This window comes from Pocillopora verrucosa, chromosome 7 (genome assembly GCF_036669915.1).
Source record: "Pocillopora verrucosa isolate sample1 chromosome 7, ASM3666991v2, whole genome shotgun sequence".
Taxonomy (NCBI): Eukaryota; Metazoa; Cnidaria; class Anthozoa; order Scleractinia; family Pocilloporidae; genus Pocillopora; species Pocillopora verrucosa.
The window spans coordinates 676,545-692,983 of record NC_089318.1 but is presented as its reverse complement, the minus strand read 5'-3'; the positions used below and the strand labels follow the sequence as shown (position 1 = coordinate 692,983).

Genomic DNA, 16,439 nt, shown 5'->3' with positions numbered 1-16,439 from the left:
CGCTAGAGAGCCTATTTCTTTTCGCTTTGTTTTCTAATTCGGGCAAGGAGGTCGCCAGCCACGTCTTCAATCCAACCTCGAGTTCAGACTTATTCAGGGGTAGCAAAGGGGGTACTTTCTCGAGAGGACTGGAGTAAGAGAAAAAACTGGGAACAATACCTTCCGTCATGCAACGCTAGCCCAAGTATTGCGTCTCCCACAAAGCACAATGGGAAAGTAAAAATATATCGCAAGTTCCTCGGTCTGCTTATATTTGCAAAGTCATCGGGCAGAGCTCCCTAAGACAGTTAAGTTATTCTTTTAGTCAGAGTGTTCCGAAAAATTACTCTCCTCCTTCTATGAAACACGATGGAGTTGTTCGTGGATTATCGCTGTGAATATCAAGGAGAAACAGGCAAAATCAAACTTTCGCTCCCTCGCTTCGAGGGCATCAGCATTAGAGATGTAAAGTTTGCTATTCAAGATGCGATTCGTGCTCCGGTGTGTGATCAACGACTGTTTTACCAAGATCGATTATTGACAGACGATAGCATGCTTCTCAGCAGATTGTATTTCCGCGAGGGTGACTGTTTTAAGTTAAATTTTCTCTCCCCTGTGGATATCAGCGGCATGAAAAGCGAATTAAATGTCTTAAAAGGTGCTGCCAAAGAAATTGTGGATGTGCTAGAGAGACAGCTCCCCGATAACAGCCGCATAGAAAACGACTATATTGGCCTGTTGAGATTTTTCTATCGTGTGCAGGTTGCTTTGGAGAAACTTGCAGCTGAATTTTTCCATCCCTGGAAATGTATTAGGACTGATGCCCACAGGCACTTCTTTGTACAAGAAGGAGGGTTTGACGCATTTCTTGAAGTGTTTAAATTTTCGCGAGAACTGTTCATGAATGAGTAAGTTTAAAAAACTTAGTTATTTTTCCGTCCCTATATGTTGGCTGCTACAATATCTGACCTCTACTCAAACTTTCAGCTTCCTGTTGGGGGTAGGGGTGGGGGTGGGGGTGGAGTGGGTAGGATAGGACAGTGGTCGGAAGGGGCCATAGCGCTGTTACGACCCTGTAAATTTCTTAACTCAGAGTACCAATAGTATGACCTTGTGTGAAAAGGAATATTGTTGTGTACATTTATCACATTAAGATGACTTTTATGGGAGTTATTTCACTAAAAAAATCATATATATCATTCTGTAACTTTGAGGCAAAGGAACTCTTAGCTGTCTCGAATGTTACTGATACCATTCTTGATGAGGGGGGCGTGGGTAAGAGGGGTAGGGGAGATTTGAGGAAAAGGGGAGGGAAGTAGGAACTTGATGAGGCCGAAAGAGAGAGAAAAAGAAACAATAAATCATTTATTAAGATGTTATCCTTTGCAATAAGAGGAGGAGAAGGGATTGTATGTTCAGAGGAGTTAGGGGAGTAAGGTCTTGGAATCTGTGTATTCCCACTCCGTCCCTTTCATCCTCCAGTTTATCCCTGCTGGTCATGGTTGATAATGGATCCAGGCCATTTTGGAGTTGAAATTTTGACTTAACACCCACCAAAATTTATTTTTTTTTAACTGACAGATTATTAATGTATTCATTGTTTAGGGACAATATTTCTTTTGTAGAGTCTCACCAATCCACTGGATGGAAAGTATACCCTTTTAATGTAAATTTGTTCAATGGACATCCTGTGGATTTGATTATTATTTTTCATATTTTCTTACTAGATTCACTTGGCAGTCAAACATTCAATTTTCACCACGCAGTGTATAATACCATGACATTACCCACTGTAATTGCCTTAATTTTGATCATCAAAAATATCTGTTACTCTTCCCATGAAATTATGAATTACTTTGCATATTGTGGTGGTAAATCTTTCTTTTATCTAAAACTGTGGACATATATAGTGCTTGGCCACCATTTGGCAAATATTACAAAATGATATAATCATCTCTGGCCTAATTTGGGTTTGAGTTTTCCCTTTGTTTTTAAATCTTAACCAGTTTTGCTTTTACCTCATGACTTTATACTAGGGACGAGATTGAAGAGGAAGATATTCTGGAGCAACGCAAGTACAACTTAAATCGAGTTCAACTTGTTCTTCAACAATGCTGCCTAGATCTTTTGTGGGTTTTCTCAGAGAGAGCACAAGACCGAGAGTTTGTTTTATCAAAAAGCATTCTTCCCATGCTATTCAATGCACTACTTCTTCCACATCCTTATCCAGTGGAAAGTTTTCCAACGTTGCATGATGGACGCCTTGCCACCTTGGTACTTCAAGTGAATGAGGCGGCCATTGGATGTGTTGGAGGGTGAGTACAGGCTGGGCTCTCATTTCTGTTGTAGGTAACAAAGTGTTACTGAAAGAAACTTTGATTTCAGAAGAGTATGTGAATTTTATTAGACCCTAGTAGGTGAGCCTGACTTTATATCAAGCATTGTAACATGTTATGGTGATTCTGATAATTGAAGTACACATGGCATGAACTTGCCTTCAACTATTCAGTTCATTGCTATGAAGCAAACTGATATTGCTGCAGATTTAATAAAAATCAAACATCCTTGTTACAATTTTGATGACAAATCTGTTTATTTTATTCAAAGCTAAAAAAATTAATTTCGTCTTCTGTTATTTCTTCAGATTAGTGGAACTAGATCCCAATGCTCAAGAGGTAGTTTCCAAAATGTCCCAACTGATTGACAAGCTTGTATTTATGATAGACAGGCATCAATCAATGCGAGCAGGATACTCACTTTTTTCCAGCCAAGTTGCAGCAAACACTTTGTTTTATTGCACTTTTAATGTTAAATCTGCTACAACATTAGTGGATTGTGGAGCACTGGATAAAATTATTGACATCACAACAAACCTACTAGATGAAATGCATGGAGATACACCTCTCAGGTGAGAATTATTCAATTAAATCATTACCCCTGATGTTGCCCAAGTAACTAGGAGAAATTTTTTATTTGGCCTTTAAAACAAGAGGCCTATAATTTTGACTCTTAATTAAGTTAACCAGGGAGAATGTTGTCAAATTACAGTCTCCAGTGAATCAGGACAAAGGCATCATTCTAATTGCCAATCCCCTCACTGTAAGGAGACATTTTGTAAAATACTAAAATGAAGAGCACATTCAGATTCAGTGAAATTGCAGGACCTTAAAGTCTGTAAATTATTATCCATGGTTTACAGACTTTTTGTAATGATGCTCTTAATTCTCTCTTTTTTTTTATTTGCTCTATAGGTACTACTGTTGTTTGTTCCTTGCAAGAATACTCTCAGCTCCATTGGCTAGGGTGGAGAAAGACACTAAAAGTTCTGTTGATGTACTTATCAACAAGTTTCTGGAAAGGCATATTCCCAGTGAAATATCAGAATGGGAGGAATCATTGAGTTTTGAGTGGGTCACAATTGTGCCTTTAGTTCATCTTGCTTTTGCAGCAGGAAAGGAATGGAAAAAAACAACCAATCCAACAATTCAAGAAAAGAATAATGTTGAAAGTCATTTCGCTTCCCACAGTACAAACGTGGCTACTTTAGACTCAAGCAAAATGATCAGTGATTCTGATACCAATCTGGATATGAATACTTCACCTCTGTCTGGAATTAGAGGTCGTGAAATGGTTTGTTTAAGTAACCAGTTCACTTGGCCAGGCTCTTCTGCAATTCAGAGGCTTGGAATCTTTTCTCTTGTCCACATGCTCTCCATTAAAGACAACCAAAAGCTAGCACTGTCTCAAAACCTTGTCCCATACCTGGTTTGTCTGTCATGGCAGCTGGATCCTGAAAATAGAGGCAAGCTCAATGCAAGCCTGGCTAATTTCCAAAACATTTCACCCCCTTCTTTAAAAATTACTGTTAAATCTGTGCTCTCTTTTGTTAATGGGTTTGATATGGTTTTTAACTTGTAAGCTATCCAAAATTCACCTGACAAGACTTAATTAAATTGAGGGGTAAATTTTGGGTATTAAGTTAAACAAATAATACAGAAATCTCAATTAAATCCCAAATTCACATTTCTTTCAACTAGAGAAATGATTAACTTAACTTATGTGTAAGCATTAGCCAGGTCAAATTCACAAATTGCAAACTAGTACACAGAATCAAGCTAAAATTATTTAGCTGTAAAAAATACTTATTACACTCATGACAGATATGTTTTAAATGATGGAATGGGATAAAAATAAGAAAATATTTTTAGAAATTATTTGTATTGTATTTTATTTCAGTTTTGCAATTGGTATGTCATGATTTGCTTTTTGCCATGCACTTCAAGGAAATAAAACATGCATTCTTATGGAAATGGTCCTAACTACTTTAAAATAGGTTGTCTTTATGTTCTTATTCAGTTGTGTACTAAATTCTTAACTCAATCAAAGAATATTTCGTAACCCACACCACTTAACTGAAGAAATGGAACTTATACAGTCAGAGATTATCATTATATTTTTTACCTTGATATTAGAATTTGCATTCATAACTCAGTTTTACTAATGATTTATAAATAGTTTCCAATGATGACAGAGACATTTCTTTCTTGAAATTTCTTTCTTGAAAAGTTATATTTGATTATGATCAACTGGGCTCAAAATTAAGCAAAAAATAAAAATTGAAGGAACGGCAATGCCCATTAATTTGTTATAAATTAAAAAAAACAAAATTAACAATCCTTAGCGGCATTTTACCACATCAATGACCCTCTTCTCCTTTTATTTGACACAAGGGTTCTCTAAAAAAGAAACTAGTAGAGCCTTCCCCCTCTTTTTGAAAGCAAAAGCTGAATCATTTTGTAAAGTCATCACAAAGTTTCTAAAAATTGCTATGATTAGAAGTTTTTAGAACGTTGCTGAAACGTTTCTTCCCATATGTTCCCAGAAACCTTAGAGAGCGTGATTGGCGCGAAACATCAAACGCGCCCACACAAAATCACCAAATATGGAGCAAATTCAGCAAGATAATTGTGATGTCATTACAGTTGTCATGGGAACTGATGGATAATTAAAGGATCGTCGTCTTTACGTTTCTCAAACGCAACTCGAGGTCTACGAGGAACCGGAACGCACGGCTACAGCAGAGAAAATTATTAACTACGAAAGACGGATTAGAAACAGTTTAGTTTCTCTTGACTCTGTGTTTCGAAAGAATTCTAACTGTGTTTTAAGCTTTTATCCAGACTTTATTTCCATGTGTTTGAAACCGACCATCGAAACCTTCACTTGTAAGATGTCTGTCGGAGAAGCAAAGATGGATCCTGAAAACGTCGTTTTAAAGCCGCAGAAACGAAAGAAATTACGAAGACTCAAGAAAAGGAAGTATTTTACTCCTCTGGGTTTCGACTTAATGCAGGAGAACGGGAGACCGATGAAGCAAAGGAGAACAAAAACCGCCGCGCCTCAGAATACCACGCAATTCATCATGGAGGATAAGGAGGTGACCGAACCGTTTTATGTAATTTCTTCTCCTTCCACTTCACCAGTTAGTCACTGTACAAGTTCTCCAGGGTCAGTACGAGGTTCACCTTTATCGGACAGAGACTTAGCTTTCGATTCTACTGAAGAAGATCTCGTTCGCGATTTCGAGGACCTTGATTTCGATTTGGATTTTTTCCAAAAAGATTTCGAAGCCACATACAATCGTATTCAGGAGGAAAGCTTATTGGAGCTCTCTAAAATCGAACTTGTTAATAAGTTTAGAGAGCTTGAAGGAAAAGGAGAGATTCTTCAAAAACGTTGTGAGGAAATTGGAAGAGTCGGCACTCATGGACATCAAAAGTCTTCTACGGCAAAATATTCGTATGTTGTATCACCAAACGCTTTTCCCGCTCCTGCCGAAAAATCACAGGACGAAAGTACTTTGCTTTGTTATCTGGAAGAGTTACGGCGTGAAAATAAATCATTGGTGGAAGAAAATTTGAGGTTAAAGTCTGCAAAATGTTCATTAGGACTTTCTCGGCTTTCATAGATACTATGATTTTAAATTACTAGTGGAGGCAAATAATGATGAAATTGATGTGGAATGTGATAGTTCTGATGTTGGCGGTGCTTTTTTCGTTGTATGACGCTTTAACATTTTGCCCAAAGACGACTGACTTCAAGTGTTTCAATTTATTGTGTAGAATACTAAAGCATGGTCTGGAATTTTGCGAGGATTTTGAAACGTTTGGTAATTTTTCCTTATTCGAATTGTTGAGTTGGCAGGTTAATCTATTATTCATGTTGACTCAGTTTAATTGTTTTAGTTTGGTTAGCGCGGGTTCGGGTTATATTGTATAATAAGAAAATGTGGTTTTGGTTTTGGTTTTCTGTGGAACTTATTTTATTATATGCATCAGAGTACCTAAATAGGTCTGTGGAAGCAAGGAGCTTTTTTTCTGTGGTTTTTTTTCTTTTTTAATCAGGAAATGATGATGAAACTTGTGTACTTCCTTAGGTTCTAAATTTAATCGGCCTTTTTGTGTCAAGAAATCTCATAGTTTTCTTTTGAGTAGACTTAGGAGTGATTGCAAATATAGGAGAAAAAAAGCAAATTGTTTTTACAGCAATTATTTACTTTACATGTATTTGCTTTTACTTGAATGACTTGGGTGGACTAAAACTACAAGTTTTCCACCTTGTGATTTAGGTGATGTGTGGTGCACTTGGGTCATGAATGATACCAGTGGCATTGCCTGTGGATTACACCACACACTCCAGAATTAAAGGACAACTGATACTTCCTTCCTATCAGGTAAAGGGTTGTTTCATGCTTTTACCAGGAACTTGTTTTCAAGACATTAATATTGATGAGCAAATATTACTTTGCTTGCTTCTATGTTGATTAAAACAGCCTTTAAATTATAATTATAAAATAAAAGAAGGTGATCACAACTTTGAAGGACTCAAGTTTCTGTGACAGAAGGATCAATTTAGTGTTTGATCTTTTTTCAAAGTAGTCCCTCTTAATGGGTGTTAAGCAATAGTTGAAGAATGTGCTGGGGTATTCAAAAGATCAGAGGTTTCATTTCATTGTAAGATGTTGCCCTGATACAGACTGTCACAAAGCACCACCGTCTGTTGGTATTGCCTATGCTAATTGTGTTGCTTTTTGTTTCAAGCTGAGTGTTGGTGGATGGAACCTGGAGTGTCCATTACCCAAACAACACCTGCTGCTCAGAAACAGCTAAGTATGATCTTGCTGTTGTTCTCTTGGAAGTGGCTCTTCTGTAATGGGTAGTGGGTTTATCTGAAAAAGGGACCTCGGTTCATTTGAAACTGTTTGTATGTGAAATCCCGTTCAAAACTACCCAGTCATGAAGTTTCTGTTGTTTCTCAATTCCAAGGTCATGTTAGACAGGACAAATCTGTGAATGTGTTATTAGAATGATAACATTTTCCACTTTCACCTCATAGCAAGATAAGTAAATATTTGGTCCTTAGTGCAACTTGCCTAGAAAACCCCATGGATCTGCTATCAGCAACTCTATTATGTGACATGTTTATTTCACAAGGGAAGAACTGATGGAAATTTGGCGTGCAGGGAGGGGGTGTTATTATGTGATTGTGCTGTATTTGCTTTGTTACAGAATTGGAGAGGGAAGATTTGGAAATGCAGCCCTTTGGCAAGATTGTGTTGAAATTTTGGTGAAATATGACATTGATTTACCTCTAAATGGCCTGTGTTATCTCTGAAAGATAAGAAAAATAAATGAAACAGTGTTCTTAACTGACTCATGACTTGTTCATTTAATTTACTCAAGCTATCATTTAGCTGGTCCAAGGCATTCAGTTCATAATATGAAGCCTGATGGTAAACAGGCAGGCCATCCTATGAGGGTAGCAAAGGGTAGCACCTGATCTGTTTCTCTCACACTTCCACAAAACTTTGCAGATCATGTATAGCAAAGGAAAATTTCAAATCTGTCCTTGTGTATAAGGTCTAAGAGAAATCTTGAGGTCTGTTAATTCCTGAATCCTGCCCACTTTGGTGAATTTCAAGTATTTAGGTTTGGTCTTTAGTGTATGATGCTTAGAAATCCTTCTAAGAAAGAGTACAATGATTTTATAAAACTTGTTCTAAAATTAATGAAGGTTGTTCATCACATGATGCTGTATTAGAACGAGTAAATCTCGTTTACTATTGTATCGCACTACTGTTTTAGACAAGGTATTTATACCACTTAAATTTAAGAAAGAATGAGTAGAACATAAACCACATTTTCTGTAAAGTTCACGAGTCATCCTAACTTAATTTGCCAACTGCTTTCCAGGAATCGTCTGTAAAAAACCGCTTCAATTTTTCAAATTTGAAAATTTTTAGCTAAAACCGTGGCCCCAAAAATATTTCTCACCTTACCTGAAAAATTTTTAAAAGAAATTTTCGAAATTTTCACAACTTTACCTATTCCTGCTCGTAGGTCCAGCAAAGCCCATATGGTCATTGGCCCCCGGAATAGCCGCTCACTATAGCTTATAAATGTAGGCGTTTAATCGTAACTTGTAAAACTCCCTGAAGAAGTTTACGACAGTCAGACGAAACGCGTCAGAGAATGAAGAAGTTTTACAATTGCTGTTCGCACAGCGCTGCTCACTAGTCTAGTTTTAAATTTAAAAAAATGTTTTTTTTTTAAATTGTTTGAAAAGCTATTACTGTCAGCGGTGAAATACAGGAATGGCTCCGGTCTCTGGTCGTCCGCCTGAACTGGCTAAATGAGTTTAGTCAGCAGATGACTTTTTCATCGCCGGAATATCGCTGAACGACTTCGATGAACAGGAAAGGCTGCCTTCCTTTCGCTAGGTAAGTAACCATTTCTTGTTTGACACATCGGTATTTTCACTCGCATTGATATTTCATTGTTCCGCTTTGATACAGGCGGTTAACAATACTCACGAGTAAGGAGTTAAAATATAACTTATTAACTTTTACTATTTTTATCATCCAATCACAGGTCGGAGCTATTCCTGTATTTATTCGCTTGTGATAAATGTGTATCGAGTCCTCGCAGAAAAAAAAAAAGCTCTGGTCTCAAGACAAGGAAAACTGACACCATAATAAGGTGTTGTGCTTAGGGTTGTGTAACTGGAATAATAATTGAAGTTATCATCAACAGGCACACCCTTGAAACCTGGCAGCATGATATCTAATAGATTCACAGCGCCCTTCCTCCATAAATTGTTAGTGTCATTAATATATATTTTACCGAGTGGCAGGAAAAAATTGAGTTAAAGCGAGTAAAAGTAGACGAGCCTCGAATTCGTATTAATCAATTTATCGGTTGTGGCAAGTTTGCAGAATATTATACCCACCACCTCCCGCTGAGTCACATTTTGGTTGCACTATCGGGGAGGCCCAGTCCGGTGTCAATTTCTTGTTTATCGTTCTCAGGTGGTTTTATCGTTGTGTTTTACATTTGGTCTTCCTTCATGCGACCGAATATGTGGCTATGGGCTTTCATGGAAAGTTGAAGTTTTGTTTTAGTTTAGTCGCCGTCGCCTCGACTGCTGCTGGAATTTTTTTCATTTATGTGTGCTCGCGAATCAGTTGTCAAAATGCGAGCAAAGGAAGCAGCATGGCGGAATATAAAGCTGGAAGGGTTAATTATTTTGAAGGAAACATCGGAAAAGAGTTTCAATTCGATCTCGAAGGAAATGATATAATTGTATTCTTGCACATGCAGAAAACCGGCGGAACGAAATTTGGTAAACATCTGGTGAAAAACTTAGACATAAAACATCCATGTGACTGCGTACGTAGGAGGAAGAGGTGTGATTGTAGGCGACCCAACTCAAATGAGATATGGTTGTTTTCACGTTACTCTATGGGATGGCCTTGTGGACTGCACGCCGATTGGACTGAATTGAAAGTTTGTGTTCCAGGGCTTATAAACAAATCGGAAGGTGGCAAAAGATCTAGGAAATTCCTTTATATAACGATCTTACGCGAACCTGTATCAAGGGTGTTGAGCGAGTTAAAGTGTTACCAGAAAGGTACAACATGGAAAATGTCTTTGCACAAGTGTAACGGCAGAGTCCCAACTAAAGAAGAACTTCCACCATGTTATACTGGAGAAAACTGGGAAGATGTCACGCTGCAAGAATTTTTGAACTGTTCATCGAATCTGGCCTTCAATCGGCAAACGCGGATGTTGGCTGATTTGGAACTTGTTGGTTGTTACAACAGAAGCGCGATGTCACGCGTTCCGAGAGAGGAGATTTTGTTAGAAAGCGCTAAGAGAAATCTTGCGAGTATGGCGTATTTTGCTCTGGTGGAGTACCAGCTTGAAAGTCAATATCTATTCGAGAGAACCTTTGGAATGAAATTTCGACAACAATTTGTCCAAATGAGTAAGGAAGAGACTCGAGCGGCTGAGGTAGTTCCTAGTTCTAAGGATCTTGCGCGTATTCAAGAACTTAACAAACTAGACAGCAAGTTGTATTCCTTCGCCAAAGAACTGTTCTTTGAAAGACTGAAATATTTTAAAGAACGGGACAAGGAAGGCATATCTCAGGTGTGATCTTCTTTGTGAAGCCTCCATACGCCATCATTTTCTTTCCGCACATTTATTCATTGTTATAATTTTTTACGCAATCCGACACCTGAACGAAATTAGGTTCCATATGAAACCCGTGAATTTTTTATCATTTATTCAGACAAGATTATATTGCGATTTCAACTTTGTTCCCTCTAAATTATGTAAAAGCTTAAAAGTGCCACTATTTTGCTTTTGGAACAGAAATTGTTTTATAGTAAATGTTGGTAAAGAGGGAGGTTAATCAGGTGATTTTGCACATCACGTATTTGCGTCGACCTTATTCGAAATGGCCCTATTCCTAGTGGAGTGTTCTTAAATTTAAAATCCTTGGCTCGAACTGGCCAGGGGGAAAATAGAAGGTTATCAAAAAAAAATGTAATAAATGAATCTTTGGTGGTCTCTCAGATATCCAATACAGTCAGGCGTCTTAAGGTTCTTTGTTCCTTTCGCTTGGATTCTTAGGCCTGGTGCAGACCAATGGAACCAGCTATTTTAACTTGCCTGATAAACAAATTAAGAAATATAAACGAAACATGAAAGTGATCTAAGGTGCTGTTCCTTGAAAGTTGAACTGGAATTTAAACCGAAATTGGATGAAATCCAATACGGTCTCAACAAGTTTTTGCTTCTACACGAAGGCTTACTTTATTTTCATTTTTAAAAGTCTCCTCTTGTAGTGTTATTTTGTTTTTAAACATAATAATGGCATTCCTCCTCTGGGAAGGGAGTGTGTTGCATAAAGAGCTGAGCCTCGAGTAAACTGAAACATGGGAGGAAGTGTATTGCATAAAGAGCTGAGCCTCAAGTAAAATGAAACATTTGACAACACCATTAATTGCAGGAAAAATTAATAAAATTTAAAGAAAATATTTTTGGGTTAACCCTTCACCCTCTAACATCAACATTTACATTCTTTAGAGTCTTCTCTGTACATTTCCTTTGTTACTGATAGGGAAAATTGTTTTAACAATCAGCGCTTCTGAGATTGGTGATCATTTCCCTTATTACTGTGATAAGAAATTGGATGCTAGTCACTCTTTAAGTTTAAAGGATTATAAATATTTTTTAAAGAATTTTGAGAAATTTTTCATTTCAAGGACAATGGCTTGTAAATTTATTTTTCCCTTAAGCCATCTTTAAAATGAATGATATATTATCATCATAAAGTTATTTTATTTAACATTTATCAATATATTATATATATTTATGCCAAAGAAACTCAAACTCAGAATTATTAAATAGCCCAGCACGACTTGTGTTTTGGCAATTTGTCATTTTGGCCTGGACAGTGCCTGGGCATTTGACATATTAAACTTAACATGTCTTTAACAAATGTATTTTTCAAAGGGTCATAACATTGTAATCAGAACCTTATTAATTGCAATGTAATCCTAAAATAACTAAGGCCTTTGCCTTTATTCTCGTGTAAAGAGTCTCACTATCATGCACAAACAGTAAGGTTCTTTCAGTCATAGTTCACAAAAAATTAACAGGACAGTCAGTAAGAATTCCTAGAAAGAAAGCTTATAGTTATTACTGTAATGTTAGACATAATCATGCTCTAATGATTTTGTTGTAAGTTTTTATTACATTCTACTCAGTTTGTGCAATATATATTTTTTATAAATATCACTGAATAACATTGTATTTATATTAACTTGTCAGTGTCTGAGTGTTTCTATAAGGCAGCAGTGGTAGAATGGCAAAGTATCAGCTATAATAAACGCTTCTCTGATTGTCATCACCTACAAAAAAATTTCCTCGGTTACCACCTTTCTCTCCCCTGCCTCCTCTCCAGAAACCCCCCTGACCTCCTTGTGCACCTCTATGTGCACCTCTATGTGCACCTCTATGTGACCAGCCTGAAAAATGTGAAAATAACGGTACAGTTATGTGTTATGGGAGATACCAGTGTAGTAAATGCAAAGATATGTAGGGTAAGTGGCAAATGCAGATGTAGAACTAAGAAAAAAAATAATTCTAGCTTGTTTGCTCCCCCAACTGAAGTGTATCTACATCCATGGATTCTAACCACTGAATTTAGAGCAATCACCACCAAGGCTTAATCATAACTGGATCAAAAGTAAAGCAGAAAGCAGCATTTGTTTCATATTGACCACATGTCCATTTTTCAAGTTATTTGGATCTGCAAGGTAGCTGCTTTGGCTAATTCTTTCCACTGATGACCATGTTCTTCTTTTAATTAATTTCATGTTAGTACCAAGATAATTACTTGACTTCTTGACTTTGAATTAAAATTGTTAAAAAAAAAATTGTCTAATGAGCACTTCTGAGATGCTAAGATTGACAGCTTGATTAACTAAAATCAGTTGAGGTTCAGTAACTCACCCCCTTGAACTTTGTCTCCTCTTCCTCCTCGTCCACCTCCATGCCCATCTACAGTCAACAAAACAGCAATTACTACACACTTAGTGTTATTACAGTGATAAAATTTCCTTGGGCAACAAGCTTCCATACATAAATAGTAACATAATTATGTTCTAAGGCTAAAAGGCTTAGTGTATTTCATGGTTCCACCAATTAAACTGCACTCAAGAAACTCTTCACTGGTAAGGAAGGGGGGAGATATCTCTTAAACTAGCCAGGTTTAATCAAAGAGAATAATAATTTAAGGATAGCAATATTTTACTTGAATGTCTTCGGTCCTTTGGAGCTGGCTCTGTTCTCTTCTTGAAAGATGGCATCTCCACTGGTGACCCAACATGTGATGGCCTCCCACCACGATCAGGGACCTGAGAGGGTGGAAAGTTTGAAATAGTGACAGAGATACCCTCACTTCTCTGAGCTATATTTGATTTTGATTTTGATATTAGTAACATACTTTGCCCATCATGATCTTGTTTATTTCACATTGTGTTTTGTCTCTTATGTCACCACTGCTTGTTTTTGTCAACCTAAGCAAATCTGCAATAAAAAAATAAAGCATAGAATAAAAAGGTGTGTATGGTCATGTGAAATCTGGCAATTAATCCTTCAGGTACAGAGACTGAAAATAAAAGGAATTCCAGCATTTCAAACTAACACATACCAGATCACTGATACTATGAACTTTGTTTTATTGCCATTTCACTGAACATTTATTATAACAAAAGAATGAGTATCTTAATATTATGATAATTATACAATTGATGTTAAGTAATATCTAATAAAATCAGAGAAGAGTAACTTTGCTTGCCTGATCTTGCAGCAATTATATCTGGAATGGTTACTGGGGCCGTAGCTGATAGAGATTTTCTTAATGGATGAAAAACTGCAGACATTTCATGTTTTTTAGCCTGGAAATGAACAAGTTAGAGTAACTTTTACTCTCACACTAACAATGTGATGTGCATACTTTTATTCATTCAACATAACTGAAGATGACTGACAGATTCATACAAATTTGACCAAGTTCATTGTAACGAGAAAATTCATATAAAGGGAAGTGCAAACCTTTGCCCTGTCAGACCAACCAAAGGATTGGACTGTGACATCTAATCTCTTCAACAACATTGAACGGCGCAGCGTGTACTCCTGATTTAGCTGTGAGTTGATTTCTTCTACTTTGCTCTGAAGGAAGAAGTAAGTCACAAGTTTAACATTAGACTGTGAGATATCCTGACAAGAAATCATATGAGTATGTTGTAGAAGGAAATGAATGGAAACATTTATTACATACCCACTGCTTGACTCCCAGAGTCTCATCTAATAAAGGCTGCCCAAGATGATCTTTAGGGGCTTTACTTAATAGTTCACGCACCTGCATGCACAGAGAAATAATTTGTTAAAAGTAAACAAATAAAATAATTATATAAATTATACTAAACCTTGTTGTTAACTCAATACAACTGTATGTGGTGTATATAAAGCAAAAAAAGGATATAAAATTTGCCAATATAAAATAATAAAAGTTTTGGCATGGTAATGATATCACCGACATGATTAAAATAATAAAAATAATAAAGTTGTTACAATAATAATAAAAAATATGAGGGTCATTGATACTGATGAGTTTATTGTGAATAGTTGGCAGTTTTGTTTCACTAACCTTGGTCTCGATCTTAGTAAACAAATCAAACACAGTTGATTCTTTAGATGGTTGTGGCAAATCTAAAGCATGTAAGATGGCCTTTAGCTGATCCAAGGCTGGACTCGCTGCCTGTCAATAGAAATGATTAAGATCAAGTTGTTTTATTACAGCAGTAAACATTTTGTTTTGGCCTAAAGAATGAAAAAACACAGATGTCAATTATACACATTTTTTTAAAATACTATAATCATTATAAATGAGAGTTACTTGATTATCAATCTCCATTTTTTCTTCTTCTTCACCTCCAATCATTTTCAGTGCTTGAAGTTCTGAGGTCAGATAGTCTGAAAGAGAGTCAGAGGGAGAGTTTAAAGTCATTATAGGAATATTCCACCCTCACTCCATAACTTTTTTTAGCTGAAGTTACCCAAAAGAAGCAGCCTGTTTGCTTGAGAGGCAAGCCCATTGACTCCTAAAAGCTGGGAATGGGGACAACCTGTAATAAATAAGAGAACATACTGAAAGTTAGGGAAGTGTGCAAGATGTGGATAACATACTCTATAATCAATCACAATACCTAGCTCATTTAACAGTCCACTCATTTCCATGCGAAATGTTTCTTCATCCTCTTTCTCTGTTTCAAACCAAAGAAAAGTAACTGGTTCAATACTGAATGTCAATTACCAAAAGGTCTGGATAGAAGCAAATATGTGATGAACTTAAGAAAATGAAAGACACTTTTTAAATTTGAAAACCTGTTTCGACAGTTCTTCTGTCATCTTCAGTTCTAATAGAAAAGAAGGCCAATATATGAGGTAATTTAAAATAAAGGTTAGTAGTAGTGTACTTCTAACTTTTGTACCACTAGCACTAACTTTTATTTTAAATTACCTTACATTGGCCCTTTTTCTGTTGTCACACCAAAAAGTTGGTTTTTTCATTGTTTAAAATAGGCAATATGTTTGGTGTGAAAGATCCTATACCTTGTGGGCTTCGTACAAGTGTGGTTTACAAGTTTTTATGCGCAAGCTGTTATTCCTACTAAGTCAGTAAAACCTCTCTTCATTCATCCACATGTGTACGTGAGCACTTGGTCAGTGATAGGACCTCTCACATTTTCAGACATCTACATAATTCTCCACAATGTTGCACTCTTTGTTCTGATGAGTGATTTAACATCTTGGATCACACTTCCACAACTTTTCAGCTTAAAATCAAAGAAGCTACCCACATTCAATAGGAGAAACCTGCACTTAATCACCATCTTTATCATGTTAATTAAACACTTTCCTTGTAAATGCATACATTGTTCTGTTATTATTGTTTGTTTAGTCCAATCAGCATTTTGTTACACACTATAAATTCAACTTTGCACTATGTATTATTCAGAACTGAAGACGACAGAAGAGCTGTTGAAACATGTTTTCAAATTTAAAAAGCGTCGTTCATTTTCTGAATGTCAATTATATTGAAATATAAACTGGAAATTAGATGGCATCAGCTCTGCTTTGTTGTTATTAATAGTACCTGAAACATGTTCCTGTATTGTACACAGACAGTTCAGTTGTTCAGTTAGCCAGACACATAAGGCCATGAAGTCAGCTGTGAGACACTCCCCTTGGGTGGCAATAGTTAGAGCACCTTCTTCCAAAAGTTCACCAGTAAATCTTCACAACACAAATTTTAAAAAATTCAGTTTGTTACTCTTCGCTTATTTATAAATACAATTATGAAAATTGAAAGATAAATTATTGTAGGTATCGTTTGAAACTCACCCGAGGTCTTCTAGTGCATCCTGGATATCACCTTCCATTCTAGAGTATGGATAAATTAATTTCAAACTGATAGAAAGTTTTTCGACCCTCGTGGTAGAGAAATCCTGTACTGCTTAACGAAAATTACCAGGCGTTGCCTTG

At 36.6% G+C, this 16,439-nt stretch overlaps 4 protein-coding genes across 4 annotated transcripts; 3 read left to right on the top strand and 1 right to left on the bottom strand.

Moving 5' to 3' along the window:
* Window positions 1-50: 50 nt before the first annotated feature.
* On the top strand, window positions 51-4,526 carry LOC131775627 (uncharacterized). Its single transcript, XM_059091741.2, has 4 exons — window positions 51-887; window positions 2,016-2,294; window positions 2,624-2,887; window positions 3,231-4,526. The coding sequence occupies exons 1-4, from the start codon at window positions 349-351 to the stop codon at window positions 3,895-3,897; spliced, it is 1,749 nt and encodes a 582-aa protein (XP_058947724.2). The 5' UTR covers window positions 51-348; the 3' UTR covers window positions 3,898-4,526.
* A 474-nt stretch (window positions 4,527-5,000) lies between these two features.
* LOC131775636 (protein HEXIM1) lies at window positions 5,001-7,687 on the top strand. The gene is made up of 3 exons (XM_059091753.2): window positions 5,001-6,148; window positions 6,608-6,712; window positions 7,080-7,687. Exon 1 carries the CDS (start codon window positions 5,171-5,173, stop codon window positions 5,945-5,947), a length of 777 nt encoding a protein of 258 aa, XP_058947736.2. The 5' UTR covers window positions 5,001-5,170; the 3' UTR covers window positions 5,948-6,148; window positions 6,608-6,712; window positions 7,080-7,687.
* Window positions 7,688-9,332: 1,645 nt separating this feature from the next.
* Window positions 9,333-12,150, top strand: LOC131774658 (heparan-sulfate 6-O-sulfotransferase 3-B-like). Its single transcript, XM_059090717.2, has one exon. It carries the CDS (start codon window positions 9,405-9,407, stop codon window positions 10,473-10,475), a length of 1,071 nt encoding a protein of 356 aa, XP_058946700.1. The 5' UTR covers window positions 9,333-9,404; the 3' UTR covers window positions 10,476-12,150.
* Window positions 12,062-16,431, bottom strand: LOC131774272 (protein FAM98A). Its single transcript, XM_059090283.2, has 13 exons — window positions 16,299-16,431; window positions 16,051-16,190; window positions 15,101-15,157; window positions 14,951-15,019; window positions 14,791-14,867; window positions 14,542-14,652; window positions 14,173-14,253; window positions 13,947-14,063; window positions 13,690-13,789; window positions 13,336-13,418; window positions 13,144-13,246; window positions 12,843-12,890; window positions 12,062-12,355 (listed from the first exon to the last, which is right to left on the bottom strand). The coding sequence occupies exons 1-13, from the start codon at window positions 16,334-16,336 to the stop codon at window positions 12,204-12,206; spliced, it is 1,176 nt and encodes a 391-aa protein (XP_058946266.2). The 5' UTR covers window positions 16,337-16,431; the 3' UTR covers window positions 12,062-12,203.
* Between the last annotated feature and the right edge of the window lie 8 nt (window positions 16,432-16,439).